The sequence below is a fragment of the Pseudochaenichthys georgianus genome, chromosome 19 (genome assembly GCF_902827115.2).
Source record: "Pseudochaenichthys georgianus chromosome 19, fPseGeo1.2, whole genome shotgun sequence".
NCBI lineage: Eukaryota > Metazoa > Chordata > Actinopteri > Perciformes > Channichthyidae > Pseudochaenichthys > Pseudochaenichthys georgianus.
In genome coordinates, this window is record NC_047521.1 from 11,588,261 (window position 1) to 11,611,294 (window position 23,034).

A 23,034-nucleotide genomic window follows, 5' to 3' on the forward strand; every position below is an offset into this window, starting at 1 on the left:
GGGTTTGGTTTTAATCACACACACAGACACACACACACACACACACACACACACACACACACACACACACACACACACACACACACACACACACACACACACACACACACACACACACACACACACACACACACACACACACACACACACACACACACACACACACACACACACACACACACACACACACACACACACACACACACACATATGATTTAACATTAACCACGCTCTTCAGGGTGAACAGGAAGTGCTCTCTGTTTTCAGTAGCAGAACTAATTTTGGAGTACATGCAAGAAGAACAGGGTAGCATGAAACAGTGAAAATAAACCATGGCTGTCAAGTTGTAGAAAATCCAAGGAGACATGAAACCACGGGGCTAACACTCATTGACCTTTGGACAATGCAAAAACACCACAGAGAGGATCACTCATCGTCAAGGGGCAAAGGACAGTTGACATTTTGGAAAATGCACTAATTAGCTTTTTTTGCAGAGGGTTAGATCAGTGGTTCTCAAATGGGGGTATGCGGACCCCTAGGGGTACGTTGGAGTACTGCAGGGGGTACGTGAGATTTATTTTATGTTAATGAACAAAAACAACATAATTAATGCATTTAAACAAACTACTAATAGTAGATTAACTACTTTATTCAAAGATTTACAGTCATTCTGGATAATAAAATGTGAAAAATAAACGGGGTGCTCTCTCCTCTCCCTCTCCTCACAGCCCGTCAGTCTCGTGCAGCTCGCTGAACCTCTACTAAGTGACCCGACAGTAAAGAATACATATGTATAACTAGTTTAGCTAGTTCCAGAGTAGATAAACTAGCTAAGTGTGTTAGGTCTAACTCTTAGTGATATGATCTCTGATATCTCTCTCGCGTCCGGTTATACTTCCCTCGCGTTCATGTCCAAATCTATCAGATCTATCTAGTTCTAGTTAATTATATGACTGCCTGCTTATCATAAGGACCTAAACAATAAGCGTTGCTTGGCAACGGCGTGTGGCCGCAAAGTATAGCGCAGCATTATGCATATGTTCAATGAGGGGTCAAAATCCCTTGCTCATAAAATGCTCATATTTTTTCTTCTCTTCATTCCCCACGCCCCAAAATAAATAAATGAATACATTAACCAATTTTAGGAAAAGTAAGGAAGTTTGAGCAGTGTGGGTTTTATATTAACAGAGTTACACATATTTCAAAACTCGAAGTGTAATAACTGCAGTTGCCTCCCTGTCAGAATGACAAAGATCCTCAGTGAAGCACAAGCCCATGTTTCTCACTACATTGTAAGTACAACTTATTAAAAAGATCAGTTCAATGCAACTAATGTCGTCTTAGTCTTATTGCATGATGTTAAAATCGGTTTGCCATGAATTTAGTGATGGATTGTAAACATTTGAAATGTAAGATTTAAGTGTTTCTTAGTTACAATGTTGTTGTTTTAATAAATCAGACACTGATGGTGCAGCGTCGTACTGTACCTCTTTATATAGGCATTTTTTCCCTAACAAATTGTTTTTGCGCTGATCAGGGGGTACGTGGCTGATTTTTTTTTCAAAGGGGGTACATTATTGAAAAGGGTTTGAGAACCACTGGGTTAGATGATAAAATTGATATCACATGAGTCTGTTTGTTCAATGTGAAGCTACAGCTAGCATACGGTTATCTTAGCTTAGCACAAACACTTAAAACGGGCAAACAGCTAGCTTAGTTCTGATCAAACACAGTATGTCATTTGTTAGATGCTTTTATCCAAAGCGACTTACATGCATTCAGTACTGTGGACAATCCCCACAGGAGCAATTTGGGGTGAAGTGTCTTGCCCAGGGACACAACAACATGCTGACTGCAGTGGGACTCAAACTTGCTATCCCCTGATTCGAAGTCCAGCACACTATCCACTGAGCCACAGCCTCCCTATATATAACATATAACAACTAATTGTTGTTTTTTGAGGGATGGAAGAAGATCGACTGTGTTATTTTGTGATATTTAATTTAAGGTATGTTTTATATCTTTGGATATATGCTAGCTATATTCCCACACTGCTAATCTTTGGGCTAAACTAAGCTAATGTCTCCTAAAAGTATTAGTAGTATGAGAGATGTATTGATCTTGTCATTAAACTTTCTGGAAAATTTGATTTAAAAATACAAGGATTTTACAATGTATCCTGATTTTAAAGGACATTTAAAGCTTTATGCGTTTATGAGTCTGATGGAGTGTTTCTGTCTCCTGCAGGTTTTTGCCACTTACCCCAATGAGGACTACGACAGGCGTAATGAAGACGTTGATCCCATGGCAGCGTCTGCAGAGTACGAGCTGGAGAAGAGGGTGGAGAGGCTGGACCTGTTCCCCGCAGAGCTGGAGAAAGGTAGAGAACATTATAAAGTGTATCTTTATCCAATGCTATTGTGTACAGGATTTGAGGATGTTTTTAAAGCATTGATTCAACCTGCTCGAGGCACCAGGAGGGTGGTTTGCATGAAATTGGGAAGTAAAACAAATACGAGAAATTTGACATGCCTGGAAACTGAATTTAAAATGATTATGGTTATGTGATAGACCTCCTGAACACTTGGATTTGTCATTTCCATTTCTCTTTGAAGCCAAAGGGAATAAAAAGCACCTGCATGTTTGTATTATGTAAAAGGTTCTTCACTGACTGCCTTCTGCCAACCACCCCATTTCCTCCAGCCACACTTCCCTCAACATCCCTTCAACATTATGCTCCATTAATATATTAATAGAATAATATATTTAGAATGATGGTTACATCAGGATACCATATGTGGCCATCCTCTACACAAACGATATGCTGCTGTATGTTCAAATTAACACCTCTGCACATTACACCTCAGGCAGGAAACCCGGGTGCGATCACTGATCTAACTCTCAAGTCACAGAAAGCGTTAAATTGAAGTGTTTTGTCATAACAAGAGTCCTTGAGATGAAAAGAAGCTAGTGCAGGCTTTTATTTCAGCTATAAATATATTTCAGCAACATGCAGAATGCTGCTTTCACTTCAGAGAAAATACATCAGAGATAAATATCTGCGGTGAAGCTGCCGCATGCTGTTTAAGAACTCTGGACAGCAGTACATAACCACATCTATCATTATTACCTTCAAAAAACACCTCAAACACCATCTGTTCACTCGGGCCTTTGGCCTCAACTAATGTACAGTACTCAGCAACCTGTTCCTGTTGTGTTTTCTTCAGCCTATGTATCTGTATGATTATTATTACTTTTTGTTTTGTTACTTCCCATTGTAAAGCGTCCTTGGGTTTCGTGAAAGGGGCTATATAAATTGAAATTATTATTATTATTAGCCAACTGCTATATATGCTTGATTTAAAAATATTTATAAATCTGCTTCTGTAGTTCTGCATTTGATGAGGTAAAACAGGTAATTGTAACTATTATATACATATAACACCACACTAAAATGTAGTTGTACACTGATATGCGCTTTTTAAAAATGTGTAAGAATTCCTCCTCCTGTGAGATAAATATCTACTTTACTAATATGACAATATAGCAAAACCTAGTAGTAATTAATAAACACTTCAAATGTTTTTCAAAATGTTGAATACACTGAATGGTATTTCTTCACAGCCCATAGATTGTAAGACCACAAGATACACTTATTACAATACACTGTAACAATGGAGGGTCCGCTTACTGCCAGTTGATAGCAGTCGTGTTCTCAGAAATGCAGTAATGCGCCAACAAAGGCAGGGAGTAAGTGAACTGCGAGCGAGCAATTATGGATGTAAACAATGCAAGGTTTAAACTTGGCGTTGTAAATGTTTGATGAGGAAGGAAATGCATTGTCGGGCCTCAAGGACACACACAATGCATTAGGTGTGCAACACTGTAAATGTTTACAACTTTGTTTGTTTATGAGAAAACTCCACGGGCAACTTTAATTTGACCACACCTGTGGGAAAGGGAAAGGGGCTCTTCAACTTCTCCACCCAAATGTATGTGTTCATGGTTCAAACGGACAGTTTTCAGCCACAACGTACAACTGATTGAAAGCTCTGGATTACAGTGGCAGTATGGTAACAGCGCGTCTGTTTCTCTCCTTTAGATGGTGAGGGTCTGGGCATCAGTATCATCGGGATGGGTGCAGGGGCTGACATGGGCCTGGAGAAGCTGGGCATCTTTGTGAAGACAGTCACGGATGGAGGAGCAGCGCAGAAGGACGGCAGGTATGTGAAATCATGAGGCAAAAAGAGGAAAGGCCTATGTAAACCACATTTGAACCTGAGGTCAGTTTATTTGTAGTCATTTATCTCTTGCTTTATCAGCCCATTTATCTTTCCCATTCCTGCCAACTACGAAATGGTGTTGCAGCCAAGAACGAGGGCTCATACATGGAGTGTTGCTTGTGTAGGCTTTAGTCAAAAGATGATGAGCGAAGGCCACAGATATGCTATTACTGAGAATCCTGAACTTCTCCCTCCTCGACTGCCCCTCCAGGATCCTGGTGAACGATCTGATCGTGGAGGTGGATGGGACCAGTTTGGTGGGAGTCACCCAGAACTTTGCCGCCTCCGTACTCAGGAACACCTCAGGAACCGTCAAGTAAGTCCCAACTGAAATATCTTGACGTGTCACCGAATTGAAATGTAATGTAATGACTACCATTCAATGGATTTACATGACCACGTCCTTCATATCTCATCTAGCATCATACTGATATCATATTTGTTGTCCTGTACTTTTTTGTATGACTAAGAATACCTACAAAACTTTAAGAGACAGTTCAAAGAATGCAATATGTCATTTAGATTGTTTAGGTGTGAGAGGTCTTCCTACGCTCTCTTATAATGAAACTTGATGGCCCAAGGCCTGATGTGCTCAAAGGGCCAATAACTAACCAACACATCATTTTGTACAGAAATCGTAACACGGATACTAAAAAAAACCAATTGGGACAACCACCGCCAATGAGGTGTCATTTGGTTGCTACAATCGTATCAACACTACCTGGAATTGCAGGGGAGCCGTCCCTTTAAGACAGGGGTGTCAAACTCAAGGCCCGGGGGCCAAATCCGGCCCGCGACTTCATTTCATGTGGCCCTACAATAGCTTGCAAAGAATACAATATGTTTATAATACGGTTACATGGTGATTTACAGAAGCACGTTGCCCATAAACTACATGTCCCACAATGCATCTCAAATTTCACTTTTTTTCTCAGATTTGAATTTTATTCTTCTAAATATGCATCTTTTCTCAGAATTGACTTTTTTTTCAAAATGTCTTTTAAAATAATTTTGTGACATGCGCACTGAAGAGACTTGCAATTATTTGCCCTAGACTTCTGCTTTCAGACGTAGTTAAATATGAAGTTATTACCCTATCCGATAATAATCCAATGCAAAGGCAATAATGTAATATAATACATTAGTTTATATATATATATTAAATATTTATGTATTTTTAATTTTTTATATAGTCTTAAAGTTACAACCGGCCCTTTGAGTGCAACCATAATGCGAATGTGGCCCGTGATGAAATTGAGTTTGACCCCCCTGCTTTAAGACATTCCCACAAGTCTCAGCTACACTGTTTAGAGCGAATTAGTAAACACTCACATGCTAGTGAACCTGTTAAACTAAAATTGACATGTTAGCAAGTGGCTTATATTATACTCAAAGCAATTCTCAGAGTTCCTTTAGTGTTACAGGCTCTGTCAAGCTGTAACCAGGACATGCGTGTTGTTGCACCTTTCTCGCTGTGACGTCACATTTCTTGCTCAAAGAGATGGTTTCCTCCTGATATAGATACATATGCCCACACAGCCAGTCTTACACGCAGGACTGACTGCTACCACATCCTGCCCATTCAGCTCACCAGACTGTAGATGTATATCTCAAATCTCACAGGGTCATGATTATACCCTTCAAGCTTCTTTCTGAGACATCCTGAATACGAGCCAAAGAATGCTCCACAGAAAACACAGCTATGAGGAACAAATACACGCTGCATCAGAGGTATCATTCCAAAATGCCAGAAGGATATTTGTAGCCGAGCTCTTTGGCGTTTTGGTGGAACTGACTGTTTTTGTTCGTGTTGCGTGACTTGTGGAGATCAGAGGCTTCTATAGATAGCTCATACATTATGGATCTACTGAAGTGATGGCACTGGTGCTCAGACCTATTCAGGAACAGCGTCAAGCAGACAGACAGAGGGACAGGGACAGGAAGTGCGTGTGTGAACATTTAATTACCCATTAGCAGCGCAGAAATGGAAAGGCGGCAGCGGCCGGCTTAATAACTGTCTGTGGCTGTGTCATGATTTACAGTGTTGCTTCCCGTTTCACTGTTTACACCGCAGTTGGGTGTAATTGGACGGAGGTTTGTGAGCCTCAATCAGGAAACGTATAGCCTCTGTAATGAAGTGCACAATGAGCTGAAGGAGAGGCGCGTTTGATTTGAATCACAGAAGGCCAACTCCATAGAGACCGCCTTTGTTCGGCTCGAAACAGGAAGACATTTTCTGTCATCAGAGAGCCGGCGAGATCCTCACTCTGTCAATACATGACATTATACCATCTGAAGAGGCTCTAAGAAGTCTATTGTATATGAAAAGTACTTTTGTCTTCCTTGTAGGGCAGGTGTTCATGCTCCTCGGGTACACAAAGGAACATAATATATAATTTAGCGTGCAAATACATTCAAGGTTCAAGGCTTTTATTGGTCATACGTACATAGCTACAGTGTAGTTATGACGATGAAATTCTTAGGTCACAGGCTCCTCCACCAGTGCAACACAATAAAACAGATTGTCTTTTTTTAATTATTATCATCGTATCAAGTCAGATAAAGACTGTCCAACCCTGTTTGATCTACACGGAACATCAATACAATTGGTTATCATCTTACTCTCGTGTAGTCTCTAGCTCAAACTAAATGCTGTAGTCTTGGCTTGACAGTTACAAAAGTGACCTTACTACCTATTTGAGCTTTTAAACCTTAGCTTCGTCTGTCTTTTAGAATAGATGTTATAAATACTTTCAAGGCCCGCCCCTTATCTCCGAGCTGCTGTTCCTCATGGACGTCTGACGATCCGAGAGCAAAACCCTGTCACTTGTTCTAAAATCACTGCCGAAATCTAAAGGTCACCGTCGCTTTGTTGTTAGAGCGTCCAGACTCTGGAGGACCCTGCCTGAGAATATCAGACCTTCTGAATCGGTGCCCCATTTCAAATCACTCCTGACAAACACACTTGTAAAAAGCTGCTTTTGATTTTCTTTAGTTTTTTAAATGTTACGTTTGTTTAATTGTTGTTTTCTGTAACTCCTGCTTTGCTATGTGTTACTTTTACCCGTATCTCTCTCATTGCTTTGCTCTCTTTAAGCGTGTTCATCCCTCTGAATTTGAAACGCGCTGTATACACAAAAGACTACTTCAGTTAAGCGAGCATCTTCAAACAGGTCGGCGCTGTTTAGTCCTGACTGAGCTGATTGTGAACCCCCAGGTTTGTGATTGGTCGAGAGAAGCCGGGGGAGCAGAGCGAGGTGGCGCAGCTCATCCAGCAGACCCTGGAGCAGGAGCGCTGGCAGAGGGAGGTGATGGAGCAGCGCTACAACCAGTACATGGACGACCAGGAGGTATGTCTTTAGAAGTATTCTTTAACCACTGTCTGAAGTGAAGGTGCACTGATTTACTAAACAAAATGTCCTTCCTCATCTCCACCTGTTATGAGCAAGAACACACACTCACTACTTTGACCATTAGAATGAAGTGGAGGATGCAGGCTAGTCAATGAAAATGTAAAACTCTTGTTAAATAATAGGATGAATCCCAGTTAAAAGAAAAGATATCTGAATGCATTTATCAACGTTTGAAGTCATCAAGTATCAACAAAATCATCTCGAAATAGCTTTAAAGTAGTATTTTGGCCGTACAATATACATTTAATAGAGCTCTGAATGTCTGTCGTCATATTTATTACCCTAAAACAAAATGAAAAAAAACGAGAGCCAGCATTTTTTTCACAGCAGTTAAAATGTTGTTTATTGAAGACTAAACGCCAACAAATATGCATAAAACAGAATATTTCTTTAGGTAAAAAAGTGCATTTTTAAAAGCATTACATTCCTTTTTGACTTTACAACTAAAATCTAGTTCTATAAATAGTATAATATTAATAATAATTACTGCAAACCAACCTTAATCAACCTTAATCTGCAACTGTGAAGGGAAACCGGTTTTAAACTGAATGAATAGAAATGCAAATAAAAAATAAAAGCAGCTCTGCTAATGAATGTCAATGAAATGAATGAAGCCTCGGAGCCATGAAACTATTCGGTGCAGCCCTTCAGAGTTCACACATCCTTTTCAACCTCCGACACAAATACTTCCTCAAAAATGAAAAAGAAGTTGCAATCATTCATGGCTCTGTAAGCCCTCGGTTCCCCTTTTAGGATTATGCAATGCATCCCATGAACAGCAGTGACCCTCTCTGTGTGGCTGGGCTCGACGTGCCTCTGGCCAGAAGCCTCACTATTGTGTCCAGAGCATCAGTCTCATCAGACGATAAGCTTCGCTCCGAAATGAGGGCAAATCGGGATCGGAAAATCTGTGCCCCCGGATGTCCTTTGCTTTGTTAATCGCATGAGTCTCCTCTGATTTTGTTTTACATAAACTATAAGCTCATGGAGTTTTTACAGCTCATACGCGACTGTACCTTCAGAAGAACAGAGAGGAAGTTTCCCCGTTCGTGCCTCTGTGCTGGTGGTGCTTCTTGAAAAGCTTTATGTTGTGTAACTGAAAGGGAAGTCTGATCTTTGGAGAGGTGCACCACCTAGTGGCTGTGTGGTGTCATAGCCAGGGGTGGGAGAAGTACTCAGATCTTGTACTTGTAAAGTAGAAGTAGCAGAGTGTGGGAATACTCTGTTACAAGTAAAAGTCCTGCACTCAAAACATTACTCAAGTAAAAGTACAAAAGTATCTGCATCAAAATATACTTAAAGTACCAAAAGTAAAAGTACTCATTCCGCAGATCGGTCCATTTCGGAATAATATATTATGATATGTTTTATAATTATTGATGCATTAAAGCACACATGTCAAACTCAGCAGTCCTAGTTTAAAGGACTTTGTATACTGCAGGGTAGCTTGTGAATTTACTCCAGGTGGAACTAAAGTCTGATTTAACACTTGATTATATTTCACATCATTCATCCACATCTCTAAAGTAACTAAAGGTATTAAATAAAAGTAGTTGAGTAAAAGTACACCATGCACCTCTGAATAGTAGAAATACAAAGCAGCATACAATGGAAATAGTCAAGTAAAGTACAAGTACCTAAACATGGTACTTAAGTACCTGAGTAAATGTACTTAGGTATTTCCCACCTCTGGTCATAGAACAGACACATGCTTTTAAAGACACCATAACATTACAATTTTTCACTCTGTTTTAAGTGACATTTTATTAAATGTCTTGACAATTAATCTAAACACATGTCAGAAATACCTACATTCCAATCATTTAAACTCCTGGAAATGAGTGCCCCATTGGTAAAACTATTACAAACATGTTAAAGATGACATATTCTGCTTATTTTCAGGTTCATATTTGTATTGTGTGCCTCTACTGTGACATGTTTACATGCTTTAATGTTCAAACAGGTCTTTCTTTTTCTCATACTGCCTGTGCCCTAAACCTGCTGTAATTAATTCTGTGTGTGAATGGGATGCTAACCTGAACGTGTCCCTGCAGGGCGGAGAATATGGCACAGACGAGGAAGAGGACGAGGATGAGGAGGTGAGCCCGTCGTATCCCAGCGCCATCGAGGTGTTCGACCTGGCAGAGAACGAGGACATGTCGCCCCTGGAGACGGACCCTGAGAAACTAGCACATAAATACAAAGAGGTGAGAAAGGAGCTTCCTTAATTGGAGCACTTTCTGTGTAATCACCGTTGATGTCTTGATATGTGTCTAATACTAACACATGTATTTCAATCTGTCTTCGCTGTAAAGCTCCAAATAAAGCATGCGGTGACCCAGGCCGAGATCCAGCAGCTGAAAAGAAAGGTAACTTCTTAAATGATGTTTTAAAGATGAAGAAGAAGCAATTCTGGATTCAGTCAAAAGAATAGAATATAAGCCATTATTGTCATTATATATAGAAATACAATGAAATTACAAATGCCTGTTCCAGCAGTGCTTAAGATACACACACAATAATACACACAAATAACTATTTTAATCATAAAGAAAAGCAATAAAAGACAAAAACAAGAATAAAGACAGTTAAACGGTTGCTAACTTCAGGATCTACTCCATGATAAATAAAAAAAGCTATGTGAGAAATGATGGAAAGAAAGCAGAGTAAAGTGTGATTAAGATTAAAGAGTTTTATGTTTGATAAAGTTATTATCAACTGATTGCTACACTCTAAAAACAAATGCCTTGGCTCAACAAAGAAAATCAACGCAACAGTTTGCATCGATGTTTATTGAGTTAAGACAACTTCTAATGAAATTGTCTTAAAGCAACAAAGTTATTTGAGTTAGGGGAGAAGGCTTTTCCTCTACAATCAGAGGTGTTTTTAATTACCACTTACTTAATAATTGGTATTATAAACACAAGTTGATTACTTCAAAAATTAAGTTGCTCGAACTTGTTTTACCGTATGATTTCAAAGGAATTTTAAGTTGTATGTACTTAATTACCCTCATTGTGAACAAACGTTTTTAAGTTGATAACCATTTATAAATTAAGTTGCACCAAATATATTGTATTCAATAGTTTTTTTTCTTATCTTTTTCATGTTTTTGCCTTTAAAGAAAGAAATTAATTGATTCCACAACAAAAATATTAGGCAATTCACTTTTTATTCTGAACTGGAGTTGTTTATTTCAACACATGATGTTTCAATCAGGAGAGAATTCATTTTGTTTGAACATTTATTGACACATGCCACACAGTATGATAAGGTGCCTGAACACCTGAAATCACAGCTGACTGCAGGAGAGAGGAGAGCCATGTTATAGTTTGGCTGCAGCTTGTTGATTGGCTGCTGGAGAATGAGGTGAAATGTAATAGGTTAAAGAGAACGCCTGTGATGAGCTGATTATATGCAGCTGCGGAGTGAATGTATATACACCCAGTCTTCCTGAAAGAACTTGCGCTGAGCTTCATTTCAATCTTGAAAAAAAGATAAATAACACAAATTTAAATTGCCCCACAAATAATAAATAAACACATTAGCCATATTACATGGGAAATGGGGACACAGCAAATACATGCTGCCATCACAACGAAGTTAGAGGCCTTTGCAGATTTAAAACCAGTGCCAAATATGTAAAATCTGTAGTTTTTGTAAAACTACAGTAACAAATTCTCAATGGCCACCAGTCTGCAGATCACACACATCCATTTTACACAAGATGTAACAAAGATGTTTACACTGCCGACAGTCATTATTTAAACAGTATGAACACATTTAACGCAGAATGCTTGCTCATTCATTTGTTTCCCTCGACCACGATGGTTGCCATCGTATGGTCAGATCCTGGGGTGGACCGGTCACTGATGAAGGCGATATTCATGTCCCTTTGAAGCACATTAAATAATAGGTTAGCGCATAAGAGATAATGAATTAGGTAATGCATACTTTTTAAACTGTCACTCTTAGCTAATTCAGAGCCATTATTACCAGCTGCTAAAGCAACGCTGGTATTGTTTTCACCTATTGAGTCTGCATGTGTGTGTCGTCATGGCAATGTGGTCCTGAAGACACACAGAGGTGCTTTTGAGTACTTTGCCTAGTGTTTAAATGCATGTGGACAGATTTAGTAGATATGTTTTAGTGTACCTTCTCATCTTTTTAGCAGGTTCCATACAATATTTGAACTGGAGCAGAAGAGCAGAAGCCACTTGTACACAATCCTTTTCCCATGCCATTGGTGTGTCAACACCTATCCATGCTGAACGCTGCTAAGATATTATTGATTGGGGTGTGGCCAAAAGTCCAATATGCTTCAAAATGTAACTGACAGAGAGCAGTGCTTTTGTCACTCTGCCCATGGATTTTATTTTATTTCAAGATGTTTAATTACGTCGCTAAACTCCTTGAAAAGGTCCTCTTCCTTTTCTCCAAGGTACACGACAAGGCAGCGGATGGCTATAGTTCTCTGCGTACTTCAATTGTATTGTGCTTTTTTTTAAAAAGGAAAAAAAGAGAAATTACCTAAATGAATATATTCTGAATGGGTGACTGCCAACAACTTGCATTTCAATGACAACTCTAAATAACGATCCTACCTCAAGAAGCATCCTTGATCCTTGATCTGCTTCACCGAGATTCATTTTTAATAAAAAGCGATATCACAAAGTAACCAAAGTATTTTTACTCTCACAGTAGCCTCTACTACTTTGTATCCTCTCACAGAACTATTCACAGTTCAAAGGCTGCTAATGTTGGTCAAACAGCAATTTGCCTATACAGTGCAACTACAAGGCTATCCACTGTATTTGAATGACAACAGATGACACTCACCTTAAAATGTCCTTTGTATATTTCTATGTGTCTTAACTGTCGGAACTTGTCCAGGCCTGTTAAGTGGGAGTGGACTTGAAATCCTTAACTCAAGGTGTAGAACAATGAAGTTATCAAGCCAATTGCATACTTACTACAACTTGAATGTAGTTTTAAGTCAATTAACGCAGAAATCAGAGTTCAAATTACACACAATATTAAGTTGATGTAATTACCAACATTATTACGTCAACACAGCTTATAAATTAATGTTTGCAACTTCAATCAATTAACTCACATTTTTATCTTGCAACCATGCATTTAATTAAGTGGAGGTGAAAGGTCGCCTGAATTCGTTTTTAGAGTGTATGATGCTAAGCTAATATAAAGATAATATGAAGATTTGTGCATGCTAAACCTGCAAGAAAAACCCACTTAAAAACTCAATTCTCTTCAATAAAATGAGGTCAAGTAAGACAACAAAATACATGTTTTGCCTATTATATAAATACAGTTTGTAGGCCTAAACTAGCTGCCTTTAATGTGGAAGTAATTTGCCAATTAAAAAGTGGATTGTAGATAAAACATGTGAAACTGATATTTTGTAAATATAATAGCACTTTATACAACTTTTAAAGATTTTGTGTGTAAGATAACTTGTCTAGTTTACCTTTGTAGGCAAATAACATATTTTAAAATATATTTTTAGGAAGTTGAGATTCAATCCAGAATCCACTTTTTTCCCACACCTACAAAGAAGCATTTCTTGTTATAAGGATCTTTAATAAAAAGGATGTTGTAATTGAAATGGATGCTTCACCTGTGTTCCCAGCTGCACCACGCGGAGCAGGACAAGCAGCGCTGGCGGATGGACAAGGCCCAGCTGGAGCAGACGCTGCAGGAGAACAAGGAGCGCATGGACAAGCTGGAGGGATACTGGATGGAGGCGCAGAGCCTGTGCCAGGCGGTGGACGAGCACCTGAAGGAGACGCAGGCGCAGTATCAGGCTCTGGAGCGCAAGTACAGCAAAGCCAAGCGTCTGATCAAGGAGTATCAGCAGAAGTAAGACACAAGAGTCCATATGTATACAAACAGCTGAGAGAGATGTTACATTAGAGTCTGATGCTATGGCTTCCTCTAACAGGGAGATCGAGTACCTGAAGAAGGAGACGCAGCGCTGTGCACAGGATGGAGCCGAGGCCTCTCTACTGAAGGAGGAGTCCGGACAGCTTCAGGAGCAGGTACAGCTCAGGAGAAACCCAGACACTACACTTCAAATGTTCAGCGATGAGTCGACATGTTGGTGTTGTTCGCCCTATGTAGGTTTAGTGCTAGAAACAGCTTTGAAACGGTTTGTCTCACATTATGATAATATATTTCCATTGATTTATGTATAGCACTTTTATCCATTAAGATAATAAGATAAATATAGACAAATGAAAAGTCTTAAAAGGTATACAGTACAATGTTGAGCAAACAGAGTCAAATATTAAAGATGTAATTATTCATTCAAATTAAAGTTGAGAATGCCTTTTTGTTTAGAGGTTTTAAGATGTGACATAGCAGGCAAGTCAGCCCAAAAACTGTAAAAAACATTAATAAAAATGGCTGTAATTTGTATAAACTGTTGACTCTGACATGTTAGGAGTGATAATAGCTTAATACAAATATAAAAGCATGTATAACAGGCACATTTATACTATATACAATTAATTATTTACACATATTTCTTGTAGATTATTTTATAAAGCTGTGTTTGCAGTGTTTTTGGCACATGCATTTTTTGATAGTTCTCTCCATTCTTAGTTGGTTTGTTAAAGCATTAGCTACAAATAAGACCATTTTGTATTATTATGTTGTACATGTAGGAGCTTTTCATATTGCTCACATGATGTAACACACGTACTGCATGTTCCCCTGTCCTCTGCAGGTGGCTGACCTGGAGTGCCGGGTGGAGGAGCTGAAATCTGAACCTTTATAAAAGCCTTTCGTCCGTTACCTCTCAGAAAGCAGCACTCCACCAGAGGAGAGAGACTTGTTGTTCTCTCAATGACCTGCAGGGTATTTTCTCGTCACCACCTCGAGCTTGGTTTCCGGGCGCATACTGTATATATGTGTCCTCAGGCTTCTGCCACTTAACCCTTTTTAACCATGTTTTTCTGTTTTATGGGAACTGAAGAACAGCTTTATCATCACAAATACAGACTCTGTTGAGCTCTCGGTGTACTGTTCCCTTTTCATTTCCGCAGTTCAGTATTTAATCCATAATTTGTGGTTTTGTGACGGACCAAGCTGTTGCTTTTGATTGCCAAAAAACAAAATCCCTTCCTTTCACCTAGTTTTGTGACCTTTTTTTTGTACAGATGTGATACTGTGTGGTTTTAACAATCAGTTTGGTTTGTAAAAAATTCAAATATGTGTATAACATTTTAACATAATATAAACTAATGAGATTTGAGGGTTGTTGTATATTTTACATGATATGTAAATTGGAGATTGCACTGAAGGACACTTCAACAAGGTGCTTCACTGGAGCGGAGGGACAACGCGGGAACAATGTTTTGAGGTGTCTTTGGAATTGTACAAACTGTAAACCCAACCTTCGTAGGGGTCTTGTCGTCACTTAACCTTGAGAACCACCTGCTGCCTACCTTTCAGAAGTGTTTGTGTATTTTTTACACATTAAGACTCAGTAATGAGCGTTCAATCCTCCGGTTTCAACCCCTTGCTTCTTTCAGAAAAAAAGGACCACAGAAACAAGCCTCCACAACTGCTGTGCCACAAAATGGATCTCTTTGTCCCTTAAAAATGGATGTTGTCAAGGAACTTGTGTAACTGGTATTAGTTAGGACTACTGATATAAGAAACTATACTGGACTGGGTTGTTAAAGAAGTCGTTACCAGCAGCAAAGTTAGATTTAAATAGCTTGTGTCTCGAACCAGCAGCTGCACTTGACACCGCTGTGTGTAGCACATGGAAAACACTGCCAGGTTAATCCCTGTTTTCAATTTACGCAGTTTAAAATTGAGTCTACTTGTGTTGACTGTCATACCAGTATGTTTGTATAGTTCAGGTAAGACTGAAGTATTTTAATTTTACTTAGTATTTATATTATAATCAAGTGGGAAATACGAGCTAACAAGGACAGAAACTGACAAGGCAATGTTCAATGGACAGTCAAACTGTGCCATTAAAAACATGTAGATCTGGATGACTACAGAAACAAATTTAAAGATTATTGAATTGAAAAAAAAACAGGCATGTTATGAGGATTTTCATAATATTAAGGCTTGTACAGTGCACATGCTTTGCATTGTATGTTTTGTGGAATAAATGGTCAAAAGTGATGAGCAGGTTTGTGTTTTTATTTTAAAGCAAACTGACATTGAGAGACAATAAGCATTTACGTCGGACTGGTGAGCTCCTTAATTTATTTTTTATTAATTGTATTGAATGACTTGTTTGTGTTCATTTGTTTTCTGCTTTCAAATAACAAACATATTTGTTCACATAAATCCATTTTTGGTTATGTAATGCTTTAAACAAACTTAATTTAAAATAAAGTTACGTCACCTAGAAAAAAATCTATCAAGTACAATTCAGTTTAAAATGGCAACAAATAAAGGAATATTATGGATTCTTTGGAAGTGGGGTTGTGAGAGGTACTTATTAATAGATTAGCTAGAAAGATGTTTTAAGGTGGGTCTTAATAGGTGGCTAAAATATATTATGATCGACACACCCACAGCTTAGCTTCCATGCTTACTGCAATATACTGTAATACTCTGATTAAGTATACAGTAGGTACTTCTTACAACCCAACTTCAAAAGTAGCCAAACTATCCCTTAAAGCTCCTCTACACCCTCAAAGTGTGACTACAAGTGCATCTTCAGATGGTGTCTCCTGAGGTGATAGTTCCTGGAGAAGCTCTTCCCGCACTGGGTGCATTTGAACATCCTCTGTCCCAGGTGAAGCAACTGGTGAGCTTTGAGACTCTGCGGGCGGCTGAAGCTTTTGCAACACTCGGAGCAGCTGTGGGGCCGGACCCCCGTGTGCTTCCGCTCGTGGCGCTTCAGGTCTCCGGACTGCCGGAAGCCCTCCCCACAGTGTGTGCACAGGTATGGTCTCTCCCCTGTGTGAATCCTGACGTGCACATTGAGCTGTCCCGTGTAGGAGAAGCTCTTGCTGCAGTGAGGGCAGCTGAACGGCTTCTCGCCCGTGTGGACGCGCTGATGTTGCTTCAGACCATAGTGGTTTGTGAAGCCCTTCCCGCAGTCTGTGCACAAGTACAGCACCTTCACCTGCTGGAAGCATGCGTGCGCTTTTAAAGCTTTGGCACTGGTACAGCTCTCACCACAACCGGGGCATACATATTCCTTCTCTTCCACTTCCTCTTCCTCCAACTGAAATGCAAGGTCGTCTGAATCACAATGGGCCAGATACTCCACTGGGTGGTGCCTCTTGACGTGTTTGATAAGGTAGCTCTTCATGGTGAAGGAGAACTGACAGTATGTGCACGGGAAAGGCTCTGACGTGCAGTGATACTTCATGCAAGTGTTGCTCTTGCGATGCAGTTTCAGGTTGCTAGATGTAGTTAAGGATTTGCCGCAGCGGTCACAACTGTACGACTTTGTATTTGAATGCACCGTCTGCTCGTGTCTTTTCAGAAGGCCAGTCGTTTTGAATGTTGCCTCACACTGACCACATTTCAGCTCCTTTAAAGCACACTTGTGTGCCTTAAGATCATCCGGGTTCTGGTATGTGCATTTACAGCGATGGCAGCTGAACCATTTGTATTTTTCGAACTCTCCATTTGTGACCTTAGTGGCCTCGGATTCGTTGGAGGCCTTCTCCGTCTGCACAGCGCTGGTCAACGACTTCTTTAAGATGGCTGCCCTTCGTTTTGGGGCTATGAGTTTGGTTATGGCGGAAATGTTGGATCTGGCTCCAAGTCGTTGAGGTCTCTGACGTTTTTGGACTGATTCTACGATTTCAGCTACTGACGGTGGAAGAGTGAAGTCTGGATCATGGCTCTGATCATCTTCTTGATTTTCCATTGATGCTTCCTCTGAGTGATGCTCAGTTATGTGCAGCTGAAGGGTGTCAACAGAGGAAGAAGTCAGTGAGCACTCAGTACAGCTAAAGGGCACGGTAGAAGACTCATCCGGAGCCACTTTTTGTTTTTCATCGCTCTTGTTTTCTTGTTTCTGATGACCCCGCAGGTGCCTGGTGAGGTCGTTGTACTGTCCGAAGCACTTCTGACACAACTTGCAGACGTACGGACGCAACTTTTCATGGTCAGCCATCTTATGCTTCTTTGGGGATTCTTCTTCATTTATGAAACTCTTACTGCAGTCTGAAGAATTTGACTGGAAAGTGTTCTCAGTTACATCCATAGCTTCTTGTACACTCTCACTTACATTCAAGTCTGTTGTCTCTTCAACTATAGATGGCTCTGCAGTGTTTGAAACCTCCGACATTACGTTTTCTTTCTTCTCCCTGCTGTTCTGATTTTGATTTTTTTGTGTGCCTTTTATCACCGCCCGCTTCCTGTGAACTAGCTGGTGTCTGGTTAAGCCAGAAGCTTGGCTGAAACTCCGCCTGCACTGTGTGCAGCAGTACGGACGTTTGTTTGAGTGGACGCAAAGCTTGTGCCTCCTAAGGTGAGGTATTTGCTTGAAAATCTTCCCGCAATCGTCGCATGTCTTCGACTCAACAGTATCAACACAAAACACCATCAGGGATGCTGCAGAGGGCATTGAGTCAGTATACGAAGAGGGATTTTCAGGCTCAGCTGCCTCAGCAGCCGGTAAGCAGTCCTCTTCAGGCTGAATGTGGTAGTACTCTGTATGTAGCTGAAGAAAGGACTCTGTAGTGAAGGGCAGCTGACAGTGGGAGCATGGGAAGATCTGAGATGTCGCAGAAGTTCTACTCTCTAAAATAAAGAACACAAGGGGAAAAAAACATAAATTGACCAGAAGTATTTTTGATTTAGGGGTGAACTGTCCCAATAAAAAATATGGCATTGTAAAATGTATCTTTAGGGAAAAAATACAATAATAATTAAAAAAATCAAACAATAGATTTTTCATACGTAGGGGGTTATATTAGGTACCTGTTGCATTCAGCTTCATGACCCAGACCTGAGCCCAAGCTTCACTGAAACGGTCGAGAAATTTGCTGCTGGGCCACACCATGAGCTCCTCTCCAGGGTGTATGGTGCGACAGCAGTGATAAAGGATGCTGCCTTTGTACTGGACCGCCAGCAAATTCGTCTCTTCTTTATTTCGAGCAAAATTGACGTACCTGTGTAGGACAAAAGAGATTAATATAAACATGGACAGATTTTTAGACATACCATTATCTGTTGTGTGAAGTGAAAATGTATACATCAGAAACTTACTAGCAAAACATACTTAAATCTATGACTAAGTTGTTTGTGGTTGTGATGCATTGTCAGGATATATGCAGGAATCCTGAAGTGAAATTTAATACCTTTTTAAGACCTTTTTTAAGACCCTTTCCATACATTTTAAGACCTCATCGCAACTTCAAGTTCTAACCGGTTACATTGGCGACACACTTTACCTCACATTTACTATATTGATTGTAAGATAGCACAACTAAACAGAGTGCAGACAGACTACTGAAGCCTCCTCTCCACATGAACTTCAACCTCTCTGTGAAGGTCAGGTTTAATGCAGTATGCTGCTTTGTTGCTTCTGTGCTCTTTCATTCCAGTAAAACTCCTCAGAAACCATTAGAAACCAGTATTTGACCAATAAACAAAACAATTGACAACATTTTGAACTATGAAATATATGAAACTTTGGTGAGCTTCAGCGGGGTAATGCCATATAGGAGCTCCCTCACAAATACCCAGGGGTTAAATTGGGCTGGGGCTGTCCGGGGCTAAGCCCGGCACATAGGACGATGCTCTGACGTCATCACCCTCGCACATTTGTCATATGTTTACAAAAAACGATATATATGTTAAGACTTTTCTCGTTCTTAATATAGACTATATTTAGGATCGATATGTGTTGACCTTACTTTAAAATAGCAGATCTCTGTGACCGGATATAGTTTGGCTTTGACCCCGGCCCCACATACAGTAAAACGCATACGCAAACGCAAAAAAGTCTTCCGTTCACACACGTTCGATTCATTAACGTGTCCGTTCACACTAGACCGCTGGAAATGCTGGAAACGCTGTAGTAATATGCCAGGCCTGTAAGTGGCGCTGCTGCCGCCACAAAATACACCAAAAGCAGCGAAGAAGACCCCGGAGCATGGTTGTCATGGTTGCCCTTCTGTTTATTCTCCGCGGTGGACGGCGTGTTCTCCTGCTGTATATCTCTCAGGTAGTGATGGCGAGATGAAGCCTTATGAAGCTTTGAAGCTTTCCAGCCAATTGGTTCGCAAAAGGGTTCATCTCATGAGGCTTCATCATGGGCTTCATTTGAACACAAGCCCCCCCTGTTGGTCAAAGTGTGTAAAATAGGCAGGTTGGACATCTCAACAGTGTGCTCGATCTCATACCGAGTTCTCATTTAGTAAAGCCTTAGAATAACTCTAAACAACGAACATAAAATCATATTTTCATGTTAACAATATTGTATTTATTCCTGTTTAATGATTGTGATTGAAAACCTAAGGAGGCTGGTAAACATTGCAAAGAGGGATTTTTATTCCTTAATAATATTCATAAACTTAACCATGTTGTAGCCTGAGAAAGGCTAAACCATATCAAAGAATACATTTATTAAGTACATTATCTCATTTAGCTGTAGCTTTTATAAACAACAACAAATAAGTATTGTTCAGCCGTTGAACCAGGGACCCTGCCATCGTGAGTCAATTGCTTTCCAGCTGAGCCACAGCACACACATGCTGAATCTCCTTGAAAACACTGTAAGATATCTATTCCTGTATTATTGATGTTTTTATTCCTACATTTATTTATGCTTGTATCTATTTATTATGACATGTTCCGACCTCTATAAGTGAGGGTCTGAGCGCCCTTGATTCCATTGTGTCCCCGGGCCCGCCGGGTACAGGAGGGCTAATATGGTTCTTCTTATTATACATCCATGGGTATTATGAGCGTTGTGGTTCAACGGTTCAACCGATCTGAATTGCTTCCTGAAGCAGTCACGTGGTATCGACAGGCAGCGAGGCTTCGTTTGTCTCAATACAGGCTTCACAAAGAGCTTCGGGGATTACTCGACACACGCTCCCAATACGTAACATCACTACTCTCAGGTAGTCCACCAGCAGATAACCCCCCCCCACAGAGCAGAGCAAGGCAACGAAACTTAAAATAAGAAGCAGCATTTGATGGCACGCTATGCATGGGGCCACCTTGAGGGGTTTCCCGACATGTTGTTTCAGTAAATTAAAGAGTGTCTCAAGTTGTCGTAGCTGTGGACCTTCTAAATACCTTGGAAAATGCCGTTTAATACTTTTTAATAGCCTTAATTTTCGCTAAATTGATTTATCAACTTTTAATACTTTTTAAGACCCCGCGGACACCCTGATTGTGTATAATCTGTAGGCATCATTTTCTGATAAAGAAGAAAGCATAGAATAAAAACAAATAGATGATAATTTGTGGAATAATCTTTTAAATGAATTCTGACATTGAAAGGGAAACAGTTAAAATAGCAGAATTCACTACTTTACCTCATCCAGTTTGAGTGTGTATCTCTGGCAGCATCAATGTACTCATATTCATCTTTTTCTTTGTAAATCTGCAGAAAGTGTAAGTATGTTATAAGAAAAATGTATATAAAAAGAACTAAATAAAAAATAGTTTACAGAGTAGGATTATATCTATGCTCACCTCCCAGGAGAAGTCACTTGCCATGGCATTTTCTCTTGTTGTCACGTCCCCCTCATAGGGGCCAAAATGCATTCCCGGAGACACTGTTTGGCCGTGATTTGTGACCCCGACGCCTGCACCGGGAATACTAGATCTGCCGATGGTCAGGCCGTAGGGCAGAGAGAGGAGGGCCCTCTCTGGGAGACCAGTGCTCGTAGGGAAGTCCAGAATAAAAGATGGGCCGCTCAGGGTGGCGGGGTAACTCTGTTCCTGGAAGAGAGGCAGACACTCCACACAATCTGGAAAACAGAAGAAAACTGTTCCTCAACTTTATGTTAAATGTACATAACCACTTAATGTTTAACACGTGTAAATATCAGAAAATGACTTAAATAGACTGAGTAGAATAATCGTTGAAGCTTCAGTTTGAAGTATATGTAAGTATATAATACGTACGTATAGATTAAGTAGAAACTTTTCATTAATCTCAAGGATGTAGGGAATATAAGCACAAGAGAAAAGGGTATTTTCTTACAAAAGCCCCCATCAGCCTCTGGGTTATCTCCATTTCCCACAGTGTCCAGTAGCTTCTGGATAGGCGTTTCTGCTGTTTCTAAAACCGGTAACACTGGAAGAAAAAAGGCATTCATTAAAAAACGTCTTATATATTAAAACAAGTGTTTACAAAGGTCAACATCGAACTTATGATACCTGAAGGTGTGTTGCTTTCAGGGGGTACGCACTCCTCTGTTATAACTACCTCCTCGGTTGTCTCTACCCACTCCACAGCGGTACTCCTGCCCGACATGAATGCAGAGTCTGTGGAGAGTTGATATACTATTCATGTTGCTCACACAAATACACATTTACACAAAGTACATAGGCTACATTACAGCAACAGATGGACAGCCCACGTTAGCACGCTAGCCTAGTTTGCTAAATATCGTCCTGGAAACAATTTAGCTGGCTCAAAAACATTTCATACAGACGATAAAGTAGTCCTGGTTTTATTAAGTGGAGAGAATGCTAACAACTTATGGCTAATAAGAAAACATAGCTATGCAAGAATTAGTAGCTGCTGTGTGGCTATCAGAGATATATCAACAAGGTGAAGACTAGCATTAGCAATATAATACGTGATAGAGCAGTTTGCAAAAATAATCCTTACAAACCTTTGTACCTACTCCAATCACAACGGATTTATTCCTCCTAATGTTTTTTTGACCAGCTGCTGTTCAAACTGCTGTATAGCTGTTAGCTAATGTTACCGTTTGGGACTAGAAACCAGAACCATAGCTATGCGAGGTCGATGCTTCCCCGGAAGTAAATCAATTACACTTTCAACATAAAAGTAAATGTTTACGTTATGTTACTTTTTATTTTCCAAAGAAAGATGTCATCATTAATACAACGTAGTTGCAGCTTATTTCCTATCGCACGTACAGTATGTTCTTATAAATAAATGTTTGTAAATCCGTTACTCATACATTTGTGTGGCATATATCTAGTCCGTGGAAGTAGAGATTCGTATCTGCGCCGCTAGTGTAGTGGTATCATGCAAGATTCCCATTCTTGCGACCCGGGTTCGATTCCCGGGCGGCGCACGTCTTTTCTTGCCAAGAACACAATTCCTTACCATTGACAGTTTGTAGGTATGGCTACATACATATGTAATGATTGATAAAGGCAAGGTT

The 23,034-nt window shown here is 40.0% G+C and overlaps 2 protein-coding genes and 1 non-coding gene across 5 annotated transcripts in view; 2 read left to right on the forward strand and 1 right to left on the reverse strand.

Annotated features, from left to right (window-relative positions):
* The window catches only part of ppp1r9bb (protein phosphatase 1, regulatory subunit 9Bb), a 27,689-nt gene extending 11,827 nt beyond the window's left edge, over nucleotides 1-15,862 (forward strand). Inside the window, exons 3-11 of the mRNA XM_071206812.1 lie at nucleotides 2,248-2,380; nucleotides 4,103-4,223; nucleotides 4,495-4,599; nucleotides 7,501-7,633; nucleotides 9,751-9,903; nucleotides 10,012-10,065; nucleotides 13,347-13,576; nucleotides 13,659-13,755; nucleotides 14,445-15,862. Of these exons, the coding sequence (XP_071062913.1) occupies nucleotides 2,248-2,380; nucleotides 4,103-4,223; nucleotides 4,495-4,599; nucleotides 7,501-7,633; nucleotides 9,751-9,903; nucleotides 10,012-10,065; nucleotides 13,347-13,576; nucleotides 13,659-13,755; nucleotides 14,445-14,495 (1,077 nt within the window). The 3' untranslated portion in view covers nucleotides 14,496-15,862. The remainder of the gene's footprint in view (nucleotides 1-2,247; nucleotides 2,381-4,102; nucleotides 4,224-4,494; nucleotides 4,600-7,500; nucleotides 7,634-9,750; nucleotides 9,904-10,011; nucleotides 10,066-13,346; nucleotides 13,577-13,658; nucleotides 13,756-14,444) is intronic.
* Nucleotides 15,860-23,034, reverse strand: part of prdm9 (PR domain containing 9) — an 8,310-nt gene continuing 1,135 nt past the window's right edge. The window contains exons 1-7 of one of the 3 annotated variants that reach the window (XM_034108130.1): nucleotides 22,609-22,659; nucleotides 22,052-22,159; nucleotides 21,876-21,968; nucleotides 21,362-21,639; nucleotides 21,202-21,269; nucleotides 18,632-18,822; nucleotides 15,860-18,451 (exon numbers count right to left, since the gene is read on the reverse strand). In XM_034108130.1, coding sequence (XP_033964021.1) covers nucleotides 16,392-18,451; nucleotides 18,632-18,822; nucleotides 21,202-21,269; nucleotides 21,362-21,639; nucleotides 21,876-21,968; nucleotides 22,052-22,148 — 2,787 coding nt within the window. In that variant the 5' untranslated portion in view covers nucleotides 22,149-22,159; nucleotides 22,609-22,659 and the 3' untranslated portion in view covers nucleotides 15,860-16,391. Of the gene's footprint in view, nucleotides 18,452-18,631; nucleotides 18,823-21,201; nucleotides 21,270-21,361; nucleotides 21,640-21,875; nucleotides 21,969-22,051; nucleotides 22,160-22,512; nucleotides 22,660-23,034 lie in introns of those variants that run through there. The other 2 variants (XM_034108126.1, XM_034108129.1) reach the window with 2 other exon arrangements.
* On the forward strand, nucleotides 22,874-22,944 carry trnag-ccc (transfer RNA glycine (anticodon CCC)). Its single transcript has one exon. It is a non-coding gene; the product is annotated as a tRNA-Gly (tRNA).